Below are 25,327 nucleotides of genomic sequence, written 5' to 3' on the forward strand. Positions count from 1 at the left end.
TGAAGGAGCTGCTGGTTTGATTGGGCTTACTGTTACCTTCACTCGATTTGCGCGTCTAGGGGTTCCCGTGGTAGATGGCCCAGAAACTTTAGAGAAGGACGCTTAAAGGGATTTTTATTTGCAAAAACGTAGTTAATGAACAGTCTCTCAGTATAGGATCAGAGGGTTAGGAGAAAAGTCCAGGTACTCTTAGTGTCAAAGTCAATGATAAAGAACTTGCTTACTTTGACTAAATCCAGAGAATAGCCATTCACAGCTGGATGTTCACTCTAGTTGGATAGTCCCTCTCTCACAAGGCCTAGCAACCAACAGGGTGCTTAACCACTTGCTTACTGGGCACTTAAACCCCCCTCAGTCCCAGACCAATTTTCAGCTTTCAGCGCTGATGCGCTTTGAATGACAATTGCGCGGGCATACAACACTGTACCCAAATGACATTTTTATCATTTTTTTTCCACAAATAGAGCTTTCTTTTGGTGGTATTTAATTCCAGCTGGGAGTTTTATTTTTTGCTAAACAAACAAAAAAAGATGCAAAAAAAAAAAAATCATGTTTAATAGTTTGTTATAAAATTTTGCAAACAGGTCATTTTTCTCCTTCATTGAAGTGCGCTGATGAGGCGGCACTGATGGGCTGCACTGGTGGGCACTGATGGGCTGCACTGGTGGGCACTGATGGGCTGCACTGGAGGGCACTGATGGGCTGCACTGGAGGGCACTGATGGGCTGCACTGGAGGGCACTGATGGGCTGCACTGGAGGGCACTGATGGGCTGCACTGGAGGGCACTGATGGGCTGCACTGGAGGGCACTGATGGGCTGCACTGGTGGGCACTGATGGGCTGCACTGGTGGGCACTGATGGGCTGCACTGGTGGGCACTGATGGGCTGCACTGGTGGGCACTGATAGGCATAGTTAAGGCGGCACTAATAGGCACAGATAAGGCGGCACTGATGGGCAAAGATGGGCACAGATAAGATGGGCACGGATGGGTGGCACAGATGGGTGGCACTAAGGGGCACTGATAGATGGGACTGATGGGCACTGATAGGTGGCACTAATAGGTGGCTCTGATAGGTGGCACTGCTGGGCACTGATGGGCGGCACTGATGGGCACTGGTAGATGACACTGATGGGCACGGATATGTGGCACTGGGGTGCAGCACCTTTGTTGAGGCAGATTGTGGGCACTGCTGGGTGGCACTGTGGGCACTGCTGGGTGGCACTGTGGGCACTGCTGGGTGGCACTATGGGCACTGCTGGGTGGCACTGACGGAGGGCACTTATTTTTTAATCATCTTTATTGATGAGGGGGCAGGTGGGCACTGGCAGGGCTGGCCGTGATCGGGACGCGCTGTCAGCGCGAGGAGGAATAATAGCCGATTACCGGCTCCGTTATATCACATGATCAGCTGTCATTGGCTGACAGCTGATCACGTGATAAGGGGTCGGGATCGACCCCTTGCTCTGATCGGTGATCAGTCGAGTCTCATAGACGTAGTCCCGGAAAAAGAGATCCGCGCTGTAGCCGTCATTCGGCTATAGCGTGGGTCTCAAGTGGTTAAATCAGGAACAAGTCTCTGCCACAGACTTTGTTGTAGAACATGAACAAGGAAACTTGAAAACTTGAATACTTGTAGAACACTCGTTTGGTACCAGTATCTTTCAGCCGGTTCAGCAATACCTCCCGAAATTGGATTCACTTAGGTCCCTCAGCCTCACCAGGCTCTTGCTAAGAAGCCAACCCATGCATGGCCTTCTTCTGAAGAGTCCTCCCCTGGATAGCTACAAAGTTGCTAGACCTCTCCACGACCGGAGACGGCACCGGACCACCTCCAAATCCTTTCCTTAGTTTCCTTGCCTCGAGCTAGCCAGCCCCGAAGACATAAAGTCGGGTGGATCCGCACCCCAGGCCATAGCCTTCCTGGGGGCTGGTCAGGAGGACCAGGACCATGGAGTCAGAACATACTTGGACCAGAACCCCGAACCACGTGACATCCACCCCATCCTCCCATCCTCTGGAACTCCTCCCATCCTCTGGAATTCCCTGCCCCAGTCTGTCCGCTCAGCCCCTACCCTGTCCACCTTTAGGAGTTCCCTGAAAACTCATTTATTCAGGGAAGCCTATCCCACACCCACCTAACTGTCCCCGAGTCACCCCCATGAAATCATTCTCTGCAGCTATTACCTTTTGTACCACCAACCCCTCCCTTTAGAATGTAAGCTCTACGAGCAAGGCCCTCCTGTACCTTTTGTATTGTACTGTAATTGTGTCCCCCCCCCCCTATACATTGTAAAGCACTGCGTAAACTGTTGGCGCTATATAAATCGTGAATAATAATAATCCGCATCTTAAGTACCCTCTCCCAGAAAGCACAGCAAGAGTGACACGCTCACTGGGCTGGTTCCGTGAGAAAGTAACCTTAAAGCACCCAACCAGACTGTGTTTCCATGCCTGCCAGAAGAGACAGTGCCCCCTATGGCCAGGCTGAACGCCCTATAGTCCAGTCAGACTGATGCTGAGGTCAAAATTTAGAATAATTATACCCAAACCAAACTATAGTTCAGGTGTAACATTCAATTTCAGAAACATAGCATGTGCTCTTCAGGAGCCGGCGCTACATAATAATTCAAGAAACCCAAAATGCCTGATAGTTTGTCATATCGAAAATTCACCCCTTACCAACTATCTCATTCATCCCCGTCTAATCCCAGTAACAACGTTCACTTACCCCAGACAATACCTTCCTGCTAACCATTGCTGTGTAAACAGACACAAGGCCTGAACCTGTTGTGCGATCTCTCAGAACGTTCCGAAATTTTGTAGTAAATTGCTTGTTTTTTTAATATCTCCATCCAGGCTTATACAGTATAAGTCCATGAAGTTGAGTTAAAGTCAGCAATCGGGATAACATCAATTAACGGTCTTCCTTTATTGAAATACCATGAATAACAGCTAGAAAACTGCCAACTCGTTTCGGCTGCCAGGCCTTAATCATGGCCATGATTAAAGTAGAGCTATAGGCAAAATATTCTTTTACATTTTGGATAGTGTAAGGGAGGGTTATAACCAACGACACATTTTTTTTCCACTGTGTTCCATTGGGGAGATTTCCCTTCACTTCCTGTCTCATAGCCAAACAGGAAGCGAGAGGAAATCCCTGCAAATTCCTTGGGGACCCCCAGGTCATCAGAACTTGTGTTCTAATCATTCTCCACTCTATCCAAAACATAAAAAAAAAAAAAAAAAAAAAAAACTTTTGCCTTTAGTTATACTTTAAGGCCTGACAGCCGAAACACGTTGGCTGTTTTACATGTTACTTCAGTAAAGGAAGACCGCTATTTGATGTTATCCCGAGTGCCAACTTTTTCTCCAGGGATTCATATATACAGAGGCTTCAGCAGCCTGACAGTCTGAGAACCGGGTGGAGCTGGAAATAGAGGTGGAAGCGCTACTACACCTGTTTCCTCCATAACTTCAATGACATATAATGATTGTTAATGCATTTTATTACAGACAGGACCACACAATTGCAGACACCGTATTGATGGCTCCAAGAGAAGCTGAACCTGAAATTGTAAAAGTCACAGAGAAACATGTCACCCAAGAGTCTTTCCAAGACTTGAAAGTTACCCCTGGCTACTACACAGTCATATCTGACAGAGGTGAGTGCTACATTTCTCTGAGACCAGCATCAACTAAAAGGAACATGGGCTTTGCCCATGCATGGCAACCAATAGGTTATACACACCTATCCTTTACTCTTCCACTGCTCCATTGGACTGCCAGGCGTGAAGAGTGTTAGCCATGACTTGGAGCCTAATCAAGTTTTATCACTACTACTCCCATGTGACAGCCCTGGGTGCCTTCAGGGCCAGACATTAGCAGTGCCCCATGGGAGGTAAGGAAGTGGGTAATGAGCTACTGCTGGCACAACAATTAAAGGGAACCTTTTGCTTTTTTCTGCATGGGCAAAGCACAGGCTTACCCTTCAAGTTCAGGGCATTTATTTTTTCTGTTTGCCTTACCTCTTTGTATTTTTTAATAGATGCCCACGGGCTGGTGGAATTTCAGGAGGGAGTGGAACTCGTGGATGTTCGTGTGCCCCTTTTCATCAGACCAGAAGATGACGATGAGAAGCAGTTATTGGTGGAGGCACTGGAGGTTCCCACAGGAATCGCCAACCTGGGAAAGAAAAATGTTAACATTACAATCATTAAGGAGCAAGGTGGGAGCAGTGATGTCCTTTACATGACTATTCCATTCATGAGACACATGTATTACCTACTGTATGTATGTCTGACTTATGCTGGCCATACATATAGCAATATGATAATTCAGTGTAATTAGCCTGACATTTATCACACTAAATGGGCGAATTGTTCATTGTCATCAGAAAGAAAGGATCAGGCTTGATAGAAAATGAAGTTGAATTGGAGGCAAATCATTGACGCCTGCCTTTACACACACATGAAATTTAATGGCATCCCAGTCTTAGCCCGTAGGGTTCAATATTGAGTTGGCCCACCCTTTGCAGCTATAACAGCTTCAACTCTTCTGGGAAGGCTTTCCACAAGGTTCAGAAGGGTGTCTATGGGAATGTTTGACCATTCTTCCAGAAGTGCATTTGTGAGGTCAGGCTCTGATGTGGATGAGAAGGCCTGGCTTGCGGTCTTCACTCTAATTCATCCCAAAGAGGTTCTATTGGTCAGGGCTCTGTGCAGGCCAGTCAAGTTCCTCCACCCCAAACTCGCTCATTCATGTCTTTATGGAGCTTGCTTTGTGTATTGGTGTGCAGTCATGTTGGAACAGAAAGGGGCCATCCCCAAACTGTTTCCACAAAGTTGGGAGCATGAAATCGTCCAAAATGTCTTGGTATGCTGATGTCTTAAGAGAACTAAGCCCAGCCTCTAAAAAACTACCTCACACCATAATCCCCCTCCACTAAATGATTTGGATCAGTGTACAAAGCAAGGTCCATTAAGATATGGATGAGTGAGTTTGGGGTGGAGGAAGTTGACTGGCCTGCACAGAGTCCTGACCTCAACCCAACCGTACACCTTTGGGGTGAATTAGAGCGGAGACTGCAAATCAGGCCTTCTTGTCCACATCAGAGCCTGACCTCACAAATGCAAACATTCCCATAGACACCCTCCTAAACCTTGTGGAAAGCCTTCCCAGAAGAGTTGAAGCTGTTATAGCTGCAAAGGGTGGGCCAACTCAATATTGAACCCAAGGGGCGAAGACTGGGATGCCATTAAACTTCATATGCGTGTAAAGGCAGGTGTCCCAATACTTTTGGTAATAATGTATATCTAAAGCCAAAAGTTTTTATTTCTTTTTTATTTTACGTAGTCTGGAAGGTTTTGACCTGGTTTAGAACCTCTGTGAGGTCTTTATTGCTACCTGTGTTCTGTTTGTCCTGGTGACCATTGTCACAGCAACAGAAAGTGATGCTAAATCGGAAATGTTATGGTTGTCTCTTGAATATGAGGACACCTATTCTACTGACAACTATGTAAGAGAGAATTTCCCCTCATTTTAGTTCCTGTTGTGTCTCTGGGACAGGAAGTGAAGGGAAATCTTCTCTATGGGAAACAAATAAAAAAACTGACAGGGTGTTTAACCCACCCTCTACTCTTTCCAAAGCTGAACAATAAAAGCTTTGGCTTTATACACATATATATATATATATATATATAATACAGTGGTGTGAAAAAGTGTTTGCCCCCTTCCTCATTTCCTGTTCCTTTGCATGTTTGTCACACTTAAGTGTTTCGGAACATCAAACCAATTTAAACAATAGTCAAGGACAACACAAGTAAACACAAAATGCAATTTGTAAATGAAGGTGTTTATTATTAAAGGTGAAAAAAAATCCAAACCATCATGGCCCTGTGTGAAAAAGTGATTGCCCCCCTTGTTAAAACATACTATAACTGTGGTTGTCCACACCTGAGTTCAATTTCTCTAGCCACACCCAGACCTGATTATTGCCACACCTGTTCACAATCAAGGCATCACTTAAATAGGAGCTGCTTGACACAGTAAGGTCCACCAGAAGATCCTTAAGGCCGGGTTCACACTATAGCGATGCGGGAACGCCGCGAATCCGCGGCGTTTACCCGCATCGCACACCTCCCGCCGGCAGTTCACACTGCCCTATGCGGACGGCTGGGAGTGTCAATGTTATGTTAATGACACCCCCAGATCCGTCGGCATATCGCAGTGCGATCTGCCGACTCGCACAGGAATCGGATCGCATGGTGTGAACCCCCATGCGATCCGATTCTGTTGCGGACCCAAAAAAGGGTCCCGTGCGAGTTTGCTGCGGGAGCGCTGCGAATTCAGCCATACTATCTGTATGGCTGAACTCGCATCGCTACAGAGATCGGATGTGATTTGCTGTGCGAATCACATCCGGATCTCCCCCCGCAGCGGTGTGAACCGGGCCTAAAAGCTACACATCATGCCGAGACCCAAAGAAATTCAGGAACAATTGAGAAAGAAAGTAATTGAGATCTATCAGTCTGGAAAGGGTTATAAAGCCATTTCCAAAGCTTTGGGAATCCAGCGAACCACAGTGAGAGCCATTATCCACAAATGGCGAAGACATGGAACAGTGGTGAACCTTCCCAGGAGTGGCCGGCCGCCCAAAATTACCCCAAGAGCGCAGCGACGACTCATCCAAGAGGTCACAAAAGACCCCACAACAACGTCCAAGGAACTGCAGGCCTCACTTGCCTCAGTTAAGGTCAGCGTTCATGCCTCCACCATCAGGAAAAGACTGGGCAAAAATGGCCTGCATGGCAGAGTTCCAAGGAGAAAGCCACTGCTGAGCAAAAAGAACATCAAAGCTCGTCTCAATTTCTCCACAACACATCTTGATGATCCCCAAGACTTTTGGGACAACATTCTGTGGACCGATGAGACAAAAGTGGAACTCTTTGGAAGGTGTGTGTCCAAGTATATCTGGCGTAGAAGGAACACTGCATTTCATAAAAAGAACATTATACCAACAGTAAAATATGGTGGTGGTAGTGTGATGGTCTGGGGCTGTTTTGCTGCTTCAGGACCTGGAAGACTTGCCGTGATAAAAGGAACTATGAATTCTGCTGTCTACCAAGAGATCCTGAAGGAGAATGTCCGACCATCTGTTGGTGTACTCAAGCTGAAACGAACTTGGGTTCTGCAGCAGGACAATGATCCTAAACACACCAGCAAGTCCACCACCGAATGGCTGAAGAAAAACAAAATGAAGACTTTGGAGTGGCCTAGCCAAAGTCCTGACCTGAATCCTATTGAGATGTTGTGGTATGACCTTAAAAAGGCCGTTCATGCTCGAAAACCCTCTAATGTAACTAAATTAGGACAATTCTGCAAAGATGAGTGGGCCAAAATTCCTCCAGGACGCTGTAAAAGCCTCATTGCACGTTATCACAAACGCTTGGTTGCAGTTGTTGCTGCTAAGGGTGGCCCAACCAGTTATTAGGTTTAGGGGGCAATCACTTTTTCACACAGGGCCATGATGGTTTGGATTTTTTTTCACCTTTAATAATAAACACCTTCATTTACAAATTGCATTTTGTGTTTACTTGTGTTGTCCTTGACTATTGTTTAAATTGGTTTGATGTTCCAAAACACTTAAGTGTGACAAACATGCAAAGGAACAGGAAATGAGGAAGGGGGCAAACACTTTTTCACACCACTGTGTGTGTATGTATATATATATATATATATATATATATATATATATATATATATATATATATATATATATATATATATATATATATATATAATTGAATCTATGGTTGATCATTTAGCATGTATATAGTCAATATTAGGTATTTGCTGCTTCATTCTACCCACACTTATCCCAGTGAGTCATCTTAAAGTTTAATTACTTTATTTTCTGTTATTTTTATATATTTTTGTCATACGATGTCTCATACAATGTTACCCTGAGGCCATTATCTTCTGGTGTGGCGGGGGTTAATGGAAATGAGGAGTTGTCATTTGCTCTAATCTAGAGGCTATGTCCGCCTTTTGTGCCCAGCTGCTCCAATCTTGGAAACAGTTCTAGAGCTTCTATGAATGAAACAGGATGTATAAATGTAGGAGGAGTGTATGTTTGAAAGGTCCGCCCCCTCCATTCATAGAAATTGCAGTACAGCCTCTATGAATGGAGCAGCTGGGTGGAAAAGGTGGGGCATAGGCATTCCCTTTGAGTGCAAGTGACAGATCCTGAGTTCTAATAACCCCTGCCATTACAAATAATTAGGGCTTTTTATCTCAGACAATAGGTGCAGAAACTTCCCTTTTCTGAGTCACCACTTGTCTCCACCCCCTACCCACCTCCAAGCACTGTTCCTTGTCTCCACCAACCTACCCACCTCCAAGCACCATTCCTTGTCTTCACCCCCTACCAACCTCAGAGCACCGTTCCTTGTCTCCACCCCCTACCCACCTCAGAGCACCGTTCCTTGTCTTCACCCCCTACCCACCTCCAAGCACCGTTCCTTGTCTCCACCCCCTACCCACCTCCAAGCACCGTTCCTTGTCTCTACCAACCTACCCACCTCAGAGCACCGTTCCTTGTCTTCACCCCCTACCCACCTCCGAGCACCGTTCCTTGTCTCCACCCCCTACCCACCTCCGAGCACCGTTCCTTGTCTTCACCCCCTACCCACCTCCGAGCACCGTTCCTTGTCTCCACCCCCTACCCACCTCCAAGCACCGTTCCTTGTCTGCACCCCCTACCCACCTCAGAGCACCGTTCCTTGTCTTCACCCCCTACCTACCTCCGAGCACCGTTCCTTGTCTCCACCAACCTACCCACCTCAGAGCACCGTTCCTTGTCTGCACCCCCTACCCACCTCCGAGCACCGTTCCTTGTCTCCACCCCTACCCACCTCCGAGCACCGTTCCTTGGTTCCAGCCCCTACCCACCTCCTAGTACTGCCCCCTTTTAGAGAATAAGGAACCAAGTAGCAATTGTGGTGCTAAATAATTTGTATGGAATTTGTTAATGGTAACAAGAAAAGCAGTAAAATAGTTCCCATGCAGCCAGCAACAATGGAAAACCCAAAATAAAATTCCCCCATCCCTAGCAACAATAGACTCCCAGCAGCATCAATAGACTCTCCAGCAGCTAGCAACAATAGACCCCCCCCCCACCAGCAACGATGGGCCACCCACAACAAAATACCCCCAGCAACAAGAGATCCCAGCAACAACAACAGATCTTCCTGTAGCCAACCTCAATAGACCCCTCTCCCAACAGTAGACCCCTCCAACAACATAAAACCTATCCCCAGCAACAATATAGCTCCCATCAGCAACAACAGACCTCCCCAGCAACAATAGAACCCCCCCCCCCCCCCAAAAAAAAAAAATATCCTCTCCAGCTACAATAGATCCCCTGGCAGCTAGCATTAATAGACCCAGCACCTCTTGGCATTACATATATTCAGTGCTGGAGGTGCCAGAACTGCATTCCCACTGAGAAAAGCCCTGCAAATAATGATTCTGATCATAAAAAGCAACTCTTATAACTGTAACATAGGTGACTTTTTCTAAAGTCTTATACCAGAGCTATGGTATCTTCATAAACCTCTCCCTATATTACAGCTAAGAGTATAGTGTCCTTTGTGAAGCCAGCGTATACCTACAGCCGCCATGAACAAATAGCGCGTGTTCCTGTTTCTCGGGAAATTCTGCAGAGTGGCAAATCACAGGTTACCTACCGCTCAAAGGATCTGACGGCTCGTGAGGGCAAGGTAAAGGCTCATCTCCATTTTCATTTTTTTTGTGTTGATCATGATGAATGTTTACATGCTTTATAATTTGAATAAATAGATATATGTGCTTAATGCAGTAAAATCAGCCCTCCACCCACTGACTTTCTACATTAGAGATAAGCTCAGACTGTCCTCTGAACTCATCTCTGTATTCCTTGTGTCCTCTATGTAATCCAGTGATCTGCCAGAGCCAGGCCATTCCTGCCTCTTTGTTTTCAAGATCTATGGGGGAATGACCTGGCCCACATCTCGTTAACCACTTCAGCCCCGTAAGAATTTACCCCCTTCCTGACCAGATCACTTTTTGCGATTCTGCACTGCGTCATTTTAACTGACAATTGCGCGGTCATGTGACGTGGCTCCCAAACAAAATTTACATCCTTTTTTTTCCCCACAAATAGATCTTTCTTTTGGTGATATTTGATCAACTCTAGTTTTTATTTTTTGCGCTATAAACAAAAAACGTCAATTTTGGAAAAAAAAGCATGATTTTTTACTTTTTGCTATAATAAATATCCCCCAAAAATATATAAAAAAAAGTTTTTTTTTTCCTCAGTTTAGACCGATACGTAATCTTCTACATATTTTTGGTAAAAAAAATTGCAATAAGCGATTATTGATTGGTTTGCGCAAAAGTTATACCGTTTATAAAATGGGGGATAGTTTTATGGCATTTTTATAAATTTTATTTATTTTTTTAAATGGCGGCGATCAGCGATTTTTATTGTGACTGCGACATTATGGCGGATGCATCTGACAATTTTGACACATTTTTGGGACCATTGTCCTTTATACAGCAATCAGTGATATACAAATGCACTGATTCCTGTGTAAATGACACTGGCAGTGAAAGGGTTAACCACTAGGTGGCAGTGTAGGGGTTAAGCGTGTCCTAGGGGCATGTTGCTAACTGTAGAGGGTGTGGCTGTGTTTTACACATCACTGATCTTTGCTCCAATCACAGAGAGCAGAGATCAGTGACACTGTTGCTAGGCAGAACAGGGAGATGCTTGTTTACTTTAGCATCTCCCCGTACTTCCTCTCTGTGAGGCGATTGCGGGTATCCCAGAGGCGATCGAGCCCGCGGGACCCACGACCCGACTCACAGAGCTTCCTGCGTGTGCACTCCACCGCCTCTTAAAGGGCAACGTACAGGCAGTGATGTAAGTAGCTCAGTTAAAATAAACAGAGTTACTTAATGCAGTTACTTTAGAGAGTAATCTATCTGAATACTCTTCCCCTCATGGTAACTCAGTTCCCATTACTTGGACGGCGTTACCGGAATTACATCTACCGCCCGGGAGGCCCACCGTGGCCTCGCTGCCTGGCTGTTCGTTCCGCCACAGGGAGGGGGGCTTTCGCCTGCTGAGCTGAGAAGAGGCTGAGACTCAGAGAGACTGTCTGGCCCGCCCCATCCCGCCCCACCTATCCAGAGAGAGAGAATGTAGGGAGGCAGGGCGGACACTGAAAAATGAAGTCAGCTGACACCAATCGAGTGAAGGGTAGGGTCTCTCTCCCCATGAGGAAAGGTATCCCTGGAGGCATTCAAGTAAGTGACTGTTTGACGATTCGAATTGCAGTGCAATCGATCCATCCCAAGTCCTCCACCACCTCTGCTTCTTACCGATCCCATCCCTACCCACCCACCATCACTTCTACAACAGGGGTGATGGGGGGGGATACGGTAGGAATGAGATCTGTGGTGGTGGGGGATGGGATCAGTAAGAGGCAGAGGTGGTGGTGGGAGAGGATGGCACCACTGCTGTCTGACACCCCCCCCCCCCCCCCCAAGTATCACCTCTGCCTATCACCCCCCCCCTCCAAGTACACCACCGCTGCCACCCCCCCCAAGTACTGTACACCACCACCACTGCTGCCACCCCCCAAGTACCACCGCTGCCACCCCTGTCACAGTTAGTTTGCTGAGTAACAAATTACTTTTCCAATGTAGTAACCGAGTTACTAACGCAATTACTTTTTGGGAGAAGTAATTTGTAACTTAACTAATTACTTTTTTAACCACCTCAGTACAGTGCAGTTACACCCCCTTCCTGACCAGACCAATTTTCAGCTTTCAGCGCTCTCACACTTTGAATGACAATTACTCAGTCATCCAACACAGTATCCATATGAAACTTGCGTCCTTTTTTCCACACAAATAGAGCTTTCTTTTAGTGGTATTTAATCACTAGTGGGTTTTTTATTTTTTGTGCTATAAATAAAATAAAACGTAAATTTTGTGAAAAAAATGCCTTTTTCTTCGTTTCTGTCATAAATTTTTGCTAATTAGTAATTTTTCTTCATAAATTTTGGCCAAAATGTATACTGCTACATATCTTTGGTAAAAATAACCCACATTAGTATATATTATTTGGTCTTTGTGAAAGTTATAGAGTCTACAATCTATGGTGCCAATCACTGAAAATTCATCACTTCTGATCAGGCCTTCAGTACATCAGGTGTACCTAATTTCTTGAGACTCTAACTAGTCAGGAAAGTACAAATACCCCCCAAATGACCCCTTTTTACAAAGTAGACATCCCAAGGTATTAAGTAAGTAGCATGGTGAGTTTTTTTAAGTTGTCATTTTTTCCCACAATTCTTTGCAAAATGAAGATTTTTTTTTTTTTTTTTTTTTTTTTTACTAAATTGTCATATTATCAGGTTATTTCTCACACACAGCATATGCATACAACAAATTACCCCCCAAAATACATTCTGCTACTCTTCCCGAGTACGCCGATACCACATGTGTGAGACTTTTACACAGCCTGGCCACATACAGAGCACCAACATTGATGTAGTACCTTCAGACGTTCTACGAGCAAAAATGACGCATCTCATTTCTCAACCACCTATTACACTTTTGAAGTCCCTGGAGTACCAGCACAATGGAATTTCCCATAAAATCACCCCATTTTGGAAAGCTAACACCCCAACGTATAATCTGTGAGGCATAATGAGTCTTTTGAATGGTTAATTTTTTTCCAGAAGTTTTTGGAATATGTGGAAAAAAATTAAAACGCATTTTTTTTACACAAAATTGTCAATTTATAAGATATTTCTAACACATAGCATGTATATAGCAAAAATGACACCCCAAAATACATTCTGCTACTCTTCCCGAGTACAGCGATACCACGTGTGTGAGACTTTTACACAGCCTGGCCACATACAGAGCACTAACATTGATGTAGTACCTTCAGACGTTCTATGAGCAAAAATTACGCATCTCATTTCTCAACCACCTATTACACTTTTGAAGGCCCTGGAGTACCAGCACAATGGAATTTCCCATAAAATGACCCCATTTTGGAAAGCAAACACCCCAACGTATAATCTGGGAAGCAGAATGAGTCTTTTGAACGGTTCATTTTTTTCCAGAGGTTTTTGGAATATGTGGAAAAAAATTAAAACGCATTTTTTTTTTACACAAAATTGTCAATTTATAAGATATTTCTAACACATAACATGTATATAGCAAAAATTACACCCCAAAATACATTCTGCTACTCCTCCCGAGTATGGCGATACCACATGTGTAGGACTTTTACACAGCCTGGCCACATAGAGAGGCCGAACATTGAAGTAGTACGTTCAGGCGTTCTAGGAGCATAAATGACACATCTTATTTCATTCCTACCCATCACACTTCTGAAGGTCCTGGACCACCAGGACAGTGAAATTACCCACAAAATGACCCCATTTTGGAAAGTAAACACCCCAACGTATATTCTATGAGACATGGGCTGCAAATAGGTACCCGGGTACTCTGATGGCCTGGTGACAGGTACTCGGGTACTCTGATGGCCTGGTGACAGGTACTCGGGTACTCTGATGGCCTGGTGACAGGTACTCGGGTACTCTGATGGCCTGGTGACAGGTACTCGGGTACTCTGATGGCCTGGTGACAGGTACTCGGGTACTCTGATGGCCTGGTGACAGGTACTCGGGTACTCTGATGGCCTGGTGACAGGTACTCGGGTACTCTGATGGCCTAGTGACAGGTACTCGGGTACTCTGATGGCCTGGTGACAGGTACTCGGGTACTCTGATGGCCTGGTGACAGGTACTCGGGTACTCTGATGGCCTGGTGACAGGTACTCGGGTACTCTGATGGCCTGGTGACAGGTACTCTGATGGTTTGGTGACTGGTATTTGGGTACTCTGAAGGGCGGTGACAGGTACTCAGGTACACAGATGGACTGGAACAGGTACTCAGGTACTCAGATGGGCTGTGACAGGTACTCGGTACTCTAATGGACTGTGACAGGTACTCGGTACTCTAATGGACTGTGACAGGTACTCGGTGCTCTAATGGACTGTGACAGGTACTCGGTGCTCTAATGGACTGTGACAGGTACTCGGTACTCTAATGGACTGTGACAGGTACTCGGTACTCTAATGGACTGTGACAGGTACTCGGTACTCTAATGGACTGTGACAGGTACTCGGTACTCTAATGGACTGTGACAGGTACTCGGTACTCTAATGGACTGTGACAGGTACTCGGGTACCCTGATGGGCCGTGACAGGTACTCGGGTACCCTGATGGGCCGTGACAGGTACTCGGGTACCCTGATGGGCCGTGACAGGTACTCGGGTACACTGATGGGCCGTGACAGGTACTCGGGTACTCTGATGTGCCGTGACAAGTACTCGGATACTCTGGTGTGCCGTGACAGGTACTCGGGTACTCTGATGTGCCGTGACAGGTACTCGGGTACTCTGATGGGCCGGGACAGGTACTCGGGTACTCTGATGGGCCGGGACAGGTACTCGGGTACTCTGATGGGCCGGGACAGGTACTCGGGTACTCTGATGGGCCGGGACAGGTACTCGGGTACTCAGATGGGCTGGGACAGGTACTCGGGTACTCAGATGGGCTGGGACAGGTACTCGGGTACTCTGATGGGCTGGGACAGGTACTCGGGTACTCTGATGGGCTGGGACAGGTACTCGGGTACTCTGATGGGCTGGGACAGGTACTCGGGTACTCTGATGGGCTGGGACAGGTACTCGGGTACTCTGATGGGCCGGGACAGGTACTCGGGTACTCAGATGGGCTGGGACAGGTACTCGGGTACTCAGATGGGCTGGGACAGGTACTCGGGTACTCAGATGGGCTGGGACAGGTACTCGGGTACTCAGATGGGCTGGGACAGGTACTCGGGTACTCAGATGGGCTGGGACAGGTACTCGGGTACTCTGATGGGCTGGGACAGGTACTCGGGTACTCTGACGGGCTGGGACAGGTACTCGGGTACTCTGATGGGCTGGGACAGGTACTCGGGTACCCTGATGGGCCGGGACAGGTACTCGGGTACTCTGATGGGCCGGGACAGGTACTCGGGTACCCTGATGGGCCGGGACAGGTACTCGGGTACTCTGATGGGCTGGGACAGGTACTCGGGTACTCTGATGGACTGTGACAGGTACTCTGATGGACTGTGATTGACAGGTATTATGAGGGGTGGTGACAGGTCCTCTTTATTGGGGGGGGGGGGAATCAGTGTGCTTGATGTGTACTGTAGGCGGTAACGAGATGTTACCGCAATCTCCTCCTCACACACGATCAGTGTGTGAGGAGGAGAACCCGGTAACATCCCGTTACCGCGGTTTGTTTACATTTTTAGTGATCGGCTGTGAAAGGATCACAGCCGATCACGTGGGTAAACAGCCAGCCAATGGCTGTTTACCAGTGTCGGTGACGAGCAGTGTTCCCGGGGAACACGCCGCCACCGACGTGCACGCGCAGCGCGCTCGCGATCGCGCGCATGCGCCGTGCACGTAGGGGGTGTGACCATCTGTGATCGGCCGTGACTTCATCACGGCCGATCACGTGGTAAACAGCCATAACGAATGGCTGTTCACCCCCTTCGGTGGCGAGCGGTGTCTCCGTGACACGCCGCCACCGAAGAAACAGGGATGCGCGCGCACGATCGCGCGCATCCCTGTTTAAACGGGAGGCCGTCATATGACGGCCTCCCGCCGCAATAGCTGCGCCGCCTGGCCGTTTTTTGACGGCCGGCGGTCAGCAACTGGTTAAAGTAAGATGACCAACACTGCGTACAGGTACATGATTCTGCCTATACATGCCCTTCTGCCGATGTATTTCAGCGTGAGGCAGTCAGGAAGTGGTTAAAGGAAAAAAAAGAGCTTCATGGTATCATAGTAGGTAAGGTTGAATAAAGACAATAGTCCATCCAGTTCAATCTGTGTAGGTGCACGTGTGTCAGTGTCTATAATTTTTTCCCATATCCCTGTATATCGTGTTCCTTAAGATGCATATCTAATGCCCTATACACACGGGTCATACTTTCCGTCGGAAAATGTGCGATCGGATCTTGTTGTCGAAAAATCCGATCGTGTGTAGGCTCCATCTGACTTTTTCCGTCGGAATTTCCAACACACAAAGTTTGAGAGCTGGATCTAAAATTTTCCAACAACAGAATCCAATCATTTAAATTCTGATCGTGTGTAGACAATTCTGACGGACAAAGTGCCACGCATGCTCAGAATAAATTACAAGACAAAAGCTATTGGCTACTGGCCCATTTATAGTCCCGTTGTACATGTTCTACGTCACCGCGTTCTGAACGATTAGATTTTCTGACAACTTTGTGCGACTGTGTGTATGCAAGACAAGTTTTGGTCAAAATCCGTCAGAAAAAATCCGATGGATTTTGTTGTCGGAATGTCTGACCGTGTCTACAGGGCAAAAGAGTCTCTTAAAACTATCCATACTCCCCATTGCCAGCACCAATTGTGGAAGAGAGTTCCAGATCCTTTTTGCCCTGACAGCAAAAAACCTCCTTCTCGGTTTAAGGTTAAACCGCTTATCCTCCAATCTCAATGTGTGGCCCTGTGTCCGCTTACACTCCTTGAGATTCATTTTTTTCCTATGTTGGGATCGCAATTGAGGTATTTGTAAATCGCTATCATATTTGAGCTTGAGTTCGAAGTTTGGCTAGAGATGAGTTTCGAGCTCCACATAAACTGTTTATGAACTCAAGATGTTGAATTGTGTGATTGCGACACATGTGCCATAGGCTAAAAATGACTTATGGCCATTACATTCAACCCAACAATGTAAACATGTACATCCTCAGAAACCTTAGGTGATCTGCAGTGTGTCAACAATTAAAAATATGGCTGGATGCAATTTTTGCAACAAAAGATATATTTTTTACCATAATGGCAATAAATACCAGGGTCAATATTTTACCATGGATTTGTTACCACAAGTACAAGCTGGATTGCAAAGAGGCACCATAGATCAAATTGCCAACATTCGCTGGATCATGGAGAAAGCAAGGGAGTTCCAGAAGAATGTCTACTTCTGCTTTAGTGACTACAGTAAAGCCTTCGATTGTGTGGATCACAACAAAATGTGGCAAATACTGAAAGAAATTGGAATACCATACCACCTCACCTGTCTTCTGAAAATCCTCTATGCAAGTCAAGAAGCAACAGTTAGAACAGGACATGGAACAACTGACTGGTTCAAAATTGAGAAAGGAGTGCGGAAAGGATGTATACTAATCACCCAACTTATTTAACTTATATGCAGAGTACATCATGTGAAATGCCAGGATCGACGAATCACAAGCCAGAATTAAGATCACTGGGAGAAATATCAACAATCTGAGATATGCAGATGATACCATACTAATGGCAGAAAGTAGAGAAAAACGAAGGCGTCTCTTAATGAAGGTGTAAGAGGAAAGTGCAAAAATTTGCCTGAAATTGAACATTAAGAAAACTAAGATCATGGCAACCGGTCCCATCACTCCTTGGCAAATAGAAGGAGAAGAAATGGAAACCGTGACAGATTTTATCTTCCTAGGCTCCAAGATGACGGCAGACGTTGACTGTAGGCATGAAATTAAGAGACGCTTGTTTCTTGGGAGGAAAGCAATGGTAAAACTAGACAACTTTATAAAATCAGAGACATCACCCTACCGACAAAGTGCCGTATAGTCAAAGTTGTGGTATGCCCAGTAGTACCCTATGTTATGGATGTGAAAGTTGGACCATAAGGAAGGCTGAACGCTGAGGAATTGATGCCTTTGAACTACGGTGTTGGAGAAGATTCTTGAAAGTCCTTTGGATGGCAAGAAAATCAAACCAGTCAATCTTAAAGGAAATCAACAGTAGTAAGGAGAGACGGCAACACTGTAATCCTTGAAGTGTCGTTTGTTGGTACATCAGAGTGACAGTAAAACAATAAACTGACGCGTTTCGGCAATAGCCTTAGTTGTAGCTGGTTTAAAACAGATATGACAATATATATATATATATATATATATATATATATATATATATATATATATATATATATATATATATACTCACATACACATATGCAAACTCCATTTTCCCATCAGGTTAGTGTCACAGAAAATTAGCATTTAATTGATACCACCAATTATTCAAGTGGTTAGTGACTACACCTGTTTTTAGCCAACATGAGAAGGGGGAGAGAAAAAAAGGCAATATAAAAAGTTAATTTGTTGAGCCAAGAAGAAGTGTGTATAAAAAATGCTACCTAAAATATTAAGACCGTATTGCTTCAAGGAAAAAATGTATTCCTCAGAAGAAGGTGAAAATGCAGACTTATGTTCAAGTAAAATTTCTTTTTTTTTTCTTTTTTGTGATAACACCACAAAGTAAAGTAAAGATAGAGAAAAGAAAAAAAAGGGGGGGGGGGGAATTCAATTTATGGCAGGATCAAAAAAGAGGGATTCAATTTATGGCAGGGTAAAAAAGAGCGGGATTCAATTTATGGCAGGATCAAAAAAGAAAAGAAAAATTCAAATTATGGCAGGATCAGAGAAGAAGGATGTAATTTGTGGCAGGATCAAAAAGAGAGGGATTAAATTTATAGCAGGATTAAAAAGAAAGGGATTAAATTTATGGCAAAATCAAAAAGAGGAATTAAGTTTATGGCAGGATCAAAAATGAAAAATTCAAATTGTGGCAGGATCAGAGAAGAGGGATACAATTTATGGCAGGATCACAAAGAGAGGGATTGAATTTATGGTAGGATCAAAAAGAGGAATTACGTTTATGGCAGGATCAAAAAGAGAGGGATTAAATTTATGGCAGAATCAAAAAAGAAAAATTCAATTTGACAGGATCAGAGAAGAGAGGTGCAATTTATGGCAGGATCAAAAAGAGAGGGATTACAGAGAAGGAATCCATGTTACCATCATGTGTAAATTTTAAGTGTTTAGATACATTGGATAACCTCCTCTCATTACTATATGCTGCTCCGTTATAATGTTCGCTAATCCTCATGCGAAGGGGCCTAGTGGATAAAGGAAATCCACCCTGAATATTCATTGGACAGATCCTGAAGCTGAAACTCGAATACTTTGGCCACCTAATACGAAGAGAAGACTCATTGGAATAGACCCTGATGCTGGGAAACATGGAAGGAAAAAGGAGAAGAGGATGACAGAAAACAAGATGGATAGATAGCATCATTGAAAGAATGAACGTGAAGTTAAGCAAGCTACGGGAGGCAGTGGCGGACAGAAAAGCCTGGCACGCTATGGTCCATGAGGTCACAAAGAGTCAGACACGACTAAACAACTGAGCAACAACAACAAGAACAAGTGACCCTCATTTTCACAGCTCTTACTGTAAAGAATCCTTTATTTAGATAGGAATTTACCAATTTTTTTTCTTCTAACTGCATGATTGTGCTTAAGTTCTCTGCAGTAAACCACTTCTATATTTTCTATCTGGGACATTTATTGTTGTTGATTTAATTTAATTCATTACATTTTTTTTTTATAAATTTACACTTATGCCGCCCGGAAAAAGCTCTGATGGTTTTTCCAACGGAATTCCGATGGAATTCGAGCTCAAGCTGTCTTGCCTACACACGGTCACATCAAATTCCGATCGTTTATAACGTGGTGACATACAACATGTACAACGGGAATAGAAAAAGGAAGTTCACTAGCCAGTAGCCAATAGCTTCTGTCTCGTTGAATCTGAGCATGCGTGATTTTTGGCGTGTCGGAATTGCATACACACGATCGGAATTACCGATAGAAAGTTTTTTCCGTCTGGAAAATTGAGAACATGCTATGAATTTTTAGCTGCCGGAAATTCGGACAGCTAAATTTCGATGGAGCATACACACGGTCACATTTTCCGATGAAAAGCTCTCATCAGTCTTTTTCTGTCCGGAATTCCGATCGTGTGTACGCGGCATAAGAACTGACCTGCATAGTCATGGTTCATACTAGTCCATAACAAAGGAGTGCATTAAACCACTCTCTTACTTCAGTCAATGGCTTTTCAAAAGTTTATTACCAACCTTAGAAGCTGCAGATTTGGTTTGCATACCTTTTGTATCCATGACCTATATGTACACATTTATATTCTATATCTTTAGTTTACAGTATTTCCCTAGAGTGTATGGGAAAAAGTATAGCCCTGAGTCACCCCAAATTATCTTAGATGTTTTCAATGAGGCCTATATTGGTTAATGGCTTTTTAACAACAGCAGCCATGGAGAAAACCGTGCCCATACACCAATCCTGGCACATTCTACGTTATACACATTGACATGTTAAGCATATGGAAATACACTGGTATCTAGATGATTACACATTCACTTCTCTGGGTCTCTTTCTTCTTCTCTGTTTCAGGATTATGCATTCTCAGAAGGTGACCTGACATACCAAGGAGATGACACACTCTCGGAGATCACAGTTCCTTTGCTTGGCCGGTCAGAGGTGGACACTTTGTTGGGAAACCGCCAGATCAAACAGTTTCTGCTGGAGCTTAGTAATCCAAAGTATGGGGCCAAGGTTGGCAAATACCCACAGTGCACCATCACCATTGATGACAGCCCAGGTGAGAGGTGACATTTTTTAGCATAAGATTATTAACAATAATAAAATTTTTTGTTATACTGCCATTTTCTTTGTGATAACATCCCCTAAAAAGAAAAAGGATTGTGGCTGACCTTGATGTCGGGGTAGGAGTTAGAGTCAAGATAATGAAAAATATTGCTGCCATTGTTGATCTCTTTTTAGTTGCTCAGCTGCAATGCTGGACCTTTGGCTTCAATACAGATAAGGAAGAAGTATGAAGATAAGGAATTTTAACTTCTCTCCTAATTTCCAGATCTATAGGCTGCTGTCCATACACTTTGCAAATTCTATACGGAACGGACCAAAAAGTACATTTTGCCGACCCCTTCCTAACCAACATCCTTCTATTGAAAAATAAAAGGAACCAGTATTTTGATGTAAAATAAAGTATTATATGCATTAACTAACCCACTGTGGGCTTTGAGATCATTCATAAGCTCTCCCCATGCAGTCCTGGGCAGATTCCTCACTTTTCTCATGATCATCCTTACCCCATAAGGCGAAATCTTGCATGGAGCTCCAGACCGAGGACAATGAAGCAATTATCCACAAATGGAAGAAATACAAAATAACCATTAAACAGTTGTCTCCTTCTCACCAAGCTTCTTCCTGATGGTCTTGTAGCCCATTACAGCCTTGTGCTCTACAATCTTGTACCTGACATCCTTTGACAGCTCTTTGGTCTTGCCCATTATGGTGAGGTGTGAATGGAAGAAAGAGATTCTATGGACAGGTGTCTTTTATACACATAATGAGTTGTTGTTAGGAGCACCTTCCTAAATTGTCAGGACAAATCTGTGTACCAAGCGTGAGCACATGCTGCAACCAGTCTGTGGGAGCCAGAATTATTGCTGGCTGGTAGGGGATCAAATACTTATTTTACGCGCTGAACTGCAGCTCAATTTATAACATTTGTATCATAAGTTTTTTCAGGATTTTTGGTTGATGTTCTGTCTCTATCATTTAAAATACACATATGATAAAAATGGTCGACCCTTCAGTTCTTTGTAAGTGGGCAAGCTTACAAAATCTGCAGGGGATTGCATAATTATTTTTCCCACTGTATGTATATATTCCTCTTGCCTTGATTGGAGCAGTTATATGGTTAGAAAAAATTAGGCCATGTGTAGATGGCATTAAGTGTAATAAAATAGAGTAAAAGTAAAACAAAAAAGACAATTACACATTTGAACAAAGCTATTAAATGCCCCTCTCATCTATGATATCCTTCCTACCTCCAATTTAGCAACAGAAGTTGTGGAGAAGGTAATGCCTGTGCAATCCCTACAGTCTCCTCGTGGCAAGATTGGTGCCCCCATCAACCTTAACGCCCAGGCGATCAATGCTAGGAAAATCCGACTCAACTGGATACCCCCATCTGGAAAACCAGCTGGGTACAAGGTGAGCACCTTTGTCATCTATCCTGGGAGATGTGATCATGTTACTTTTGCAATGCTGCATTAAATCGATTTGTTTGATGTACTGATTCCATATTCCATGCTACGTACTGCCTTTTTTTATTGTGTATACTTTTTTAGTGCTATCAGCTCCTTAAAGCAAAGTTTTTCCCACACTAACACACTCATACAGGGCAAAGCAACACGTTTTCTTCACTCCCTGCATTCCCAGCATTTCCTGCTTTCCTCCACTGATCTGTTCAGCTGTCAGAGGTGAAGGAAATACCTGGTACTATCAATTATAGAAGAGCATACAGGTAACTCCCATTCTGTGATAGTGCTACTGTTGTGGAAATTTTTATTAATGTATGTTGTCAGATGTCCCCCAGTGTCAGTTTTGCTGTAATACACCCATGTGTGCGTATTCGCACATACAGACATTGGTGGGAGACCATTGGCTGTGGAAAGCTTCTTGTGGACACGGCAGATCTGTTTTCTCTTTTAGGGATGTTTGTTCATGTCTCACCAAGAGACTGGCCACCTCATGGCAACTGCATTAACGCTCCTAGTAAGCAGATCTGCATACATGGGAACCGTAGCATAACCATACAAAATCATGGTCCGCTGAGCCATAATAGAGTATGGCTCGCATCATTGGTAGCGGTGGGAATGTGTACACGATCGTGTTCAGAGCCATGTAAGTAGTACTAGTTCAAATTGTGAGACACTTTTTGTCTCACAAGACGCTTGCCACATGGCTCTGCACACGACCATCTTCACACGTCACTACTGGAAGTTTATTTGGATATATACATGTGTGTGTGTGATTGGTTCTTTTGCAAGAATACAAGTGTCTGATTGGCTGATAATGAAGCCACCACCTTCCTTTGTTATTCATGTTTACAGTATAAATAAAAGGAGCTGCTCTTCCTAGGGAGGATGGTCTGCTAAGTTCAACGTGATATCAGAATATGTGTCTGTGTTACTTGGAGATATTTAAGACCCCTTTCACACCAGGGCGTTTTGCAGGCGCTATAGCGTTAGAAATAGCGCCTGCAAAACGCCCTAAAGAAGCTGCACCATTGTGTGTAGTGTGAAAGCCCCGAGGGCTTTCACACTACAGCGGTGCGCTGGCAGGACGTCAGAAAAAAGTCCTGCCAGCAGCTTCTTTGGAGCGGTGAAGGAGCGGTGTGTTTACCGCTCTTCCACCGCTGCTGCCCATTGAAATCAATGGGGCAGCGCTGTAATGCCGCCGGCAAAACGCCGCTATTGCGGCGTATTGCCGGCGGTTTTAACACTTTCGCGGCCGCTAGCGGGGGGTAAAAGCGCCCCGCTAGCGGCCGAAATGCGCCGCAAATCCGCTGCAAATCCGCCGCAAATCCGGCGGTAAAACGCCGCTAAACATAGCGGCGTTTTACCGCCGCCGCTATCAGCGGTGTGGTGTGAAAGCAGTCTTAGTGCGCTTTTACCGGCGATATACATGAAAGCTATGATTGTGCTTATTAGCACATGGAATTATTTTCTTATAAAGAGAAGCTTTAAATAATCCACCACACCATGTACGCAGATCTGCTTACTAGGAGCATTAATGCAGTCGCTATGAGGTGGCCAGCCTCTTGGTGAGGCATGAACGAACATCCTTAAAAGTGAAAACAGATCTGCCGTGTCCACAGGAAGGTTTACGCAGCCAATGGTCTTCCACCAATGTCTGTGCGAATACGCCGCCATTAGCGTATTACAGCAAAACTGACACTGGGGGACATCTGACAACATACATTTATAAAAATTTCCACAACACTGGTACTTGATAATTGGTTCAGGGATGTCACATGGAAATGTCCTGAGCCCTGTGTAAGCTCTCAACCGAGTAATTCAGAGCTTACACTGAGATGCTTTTCCTCATCTCCTTTGGCAGGAAAGCAAAATGAAGGTAAGAATGTGCTTCTGGGGTGGGTGGCATTAAAGTGAACCTGTTTATTTGAATAAGGAAAAAAATTGGCTGCACACCGACATTCTTGAAGTCCATTTTATGAATGTTCCATACAAACAATGACACACCCCATGGTTGCAGTAGCCAGAACAGAGGTGGACTAGTTTTGCAGAGCTAAACTGTGACTACTCATCTGGTGATAGCCTCTCTATTGATCCTTTAAGGCAGGGATATGCAATTAGCGGACCTCCAGCTCTTGCAAAACTACAAGTCCCATCATGCCTCAGCCTCTGGGTATCAGGCTTGTGGATGTCAGAGTCTTGCTATGCCTCATGGGAATTGTAGTTCTGCAACAGCTGGAGGTCCGCTAATTGCATATCCCTGCTTTAAGGTGATGGGGGGGATCAACCTGATTAATGGGAAGGCTTGAGAAGTGAGAGAAGGTGAGGTTAAACTTCGACAGAAAACTTGTTTTGCACATAACCTCAACCAACCATGTCTCTGGATCTGTTAATAATTTTGGTAAATCTTTAAATGGCATACACCTGTTCAAGGGGGTGATTTACTCACACTTTGGAGAGATTTTCACTACTTTCTGTTCTGTGTGTGAGATAGGAAGTAAAGAGAATCTCACCAAGGAATGCAAACAAAAGCAAATTAAAGAAAAATGGCTGTAGCTAAAGATTGGAAGGTGGCTTTACCTTGCTCTTGCACTATATAGTTACCCTCATGGTTCACCTTCCAACCATTGTTATTTATGTTGGAATATTAGTTTGCCTCCTAGAAAACAGAATCTATGATTATGGTGATCTTTGTCTAGGTGCGGTACTGGATTCAAGGAGACTCCGAGTCAGATGCTACTGTTATGGACACAAAGGTACCTACAGCCGATCTAGTCAATCTGTACCCATACTGTGACTATGAGATGCGAGTGTGTGCCTACAATATGCAGGAGGAGGGGCCTTATTCAGATATTGTGACATGCCAGACCCCTGAGGATGGTAAGCATTATTACTGTGTTTAAGGTTTTTTTTCTGAAAAGGGTCTTTCTGTTTCATGAGAAATTATGGAGATTACTGCTTGCTTGTGAATAAGCTCATTCCCCATCAACTTTTATCTTCCACAGTTCCAAGTGAACCAGGCCGGCTGGCTTTTAATGTAATTTCCAGCACCGTGACACAGCTGAGCTGGGCAGAGCCTGCAGAGACCAATGGCAATATCACAGCATATGAAGTTAACTACGGCATGGTCAATGAGGATAATCGTGAGTGTTTGCCAATTATTTATCTACTTACTGTC

General features: G+C 44.7%; 1 protein-coding gene across 3 annotated transcripts in view; it reads left to right on the forward strand.

Annotated features, from left to right (window-relative positions):
* The window catches only part of ITGB4 (integrin subunit beta 4), a 126,248-nt gene that overhangs the window by 76,599 nt on the left and 24,322 nt on the right, over positions 1–25,327 (forward strand). For all 3 annotated transcript variants that reach the window (XM_077459677.1, XM_077459678.1, XM_077459679.1), the window contains 7 exons: positions 3,517–3,665; positions 4,049–4,228; positions 9,634–9,782; positions 20,474–20,681; positions 21,948–22,102; positions 24,849–25,029; positions 25,155–25,292. In XM_077459677.1, the coding sequence (XP_077315803.1) occupies positions 3,517–3,665; positions 4,049–4,228; positions 9,634–9,782; positions 20,474–20,681; positions 21,948–22,102; positions 24,849–25,029; positions 25,155–25,292 (1,160 nt within the window). The remainder of the gene's footprint in view (positions 1–3,516; positions 3,666–4,048; positions 4,229–9,633; positions 9,783–20,473; positions 20,682–21,947; positions 22,103–24,848; positions 25,030–25,154; positions 25,293–25,327) is intronic.

Source organism: Lithobates pipiens, unplaced genomic scaffold (genome assembly GCF_037356315.1).
Source record: "Lithobates pipiens isolate NorthernLeopardFrog02 unplaced genomic scaffold, aLitPip1_a1.2 Scaffold_28, whole genome shotgun sequence".
NCBI lineage: Eukaryota > Metazoa > Chordata > Amphibia > Anura > Ranidae > Lithobates > Lithobates pipiens.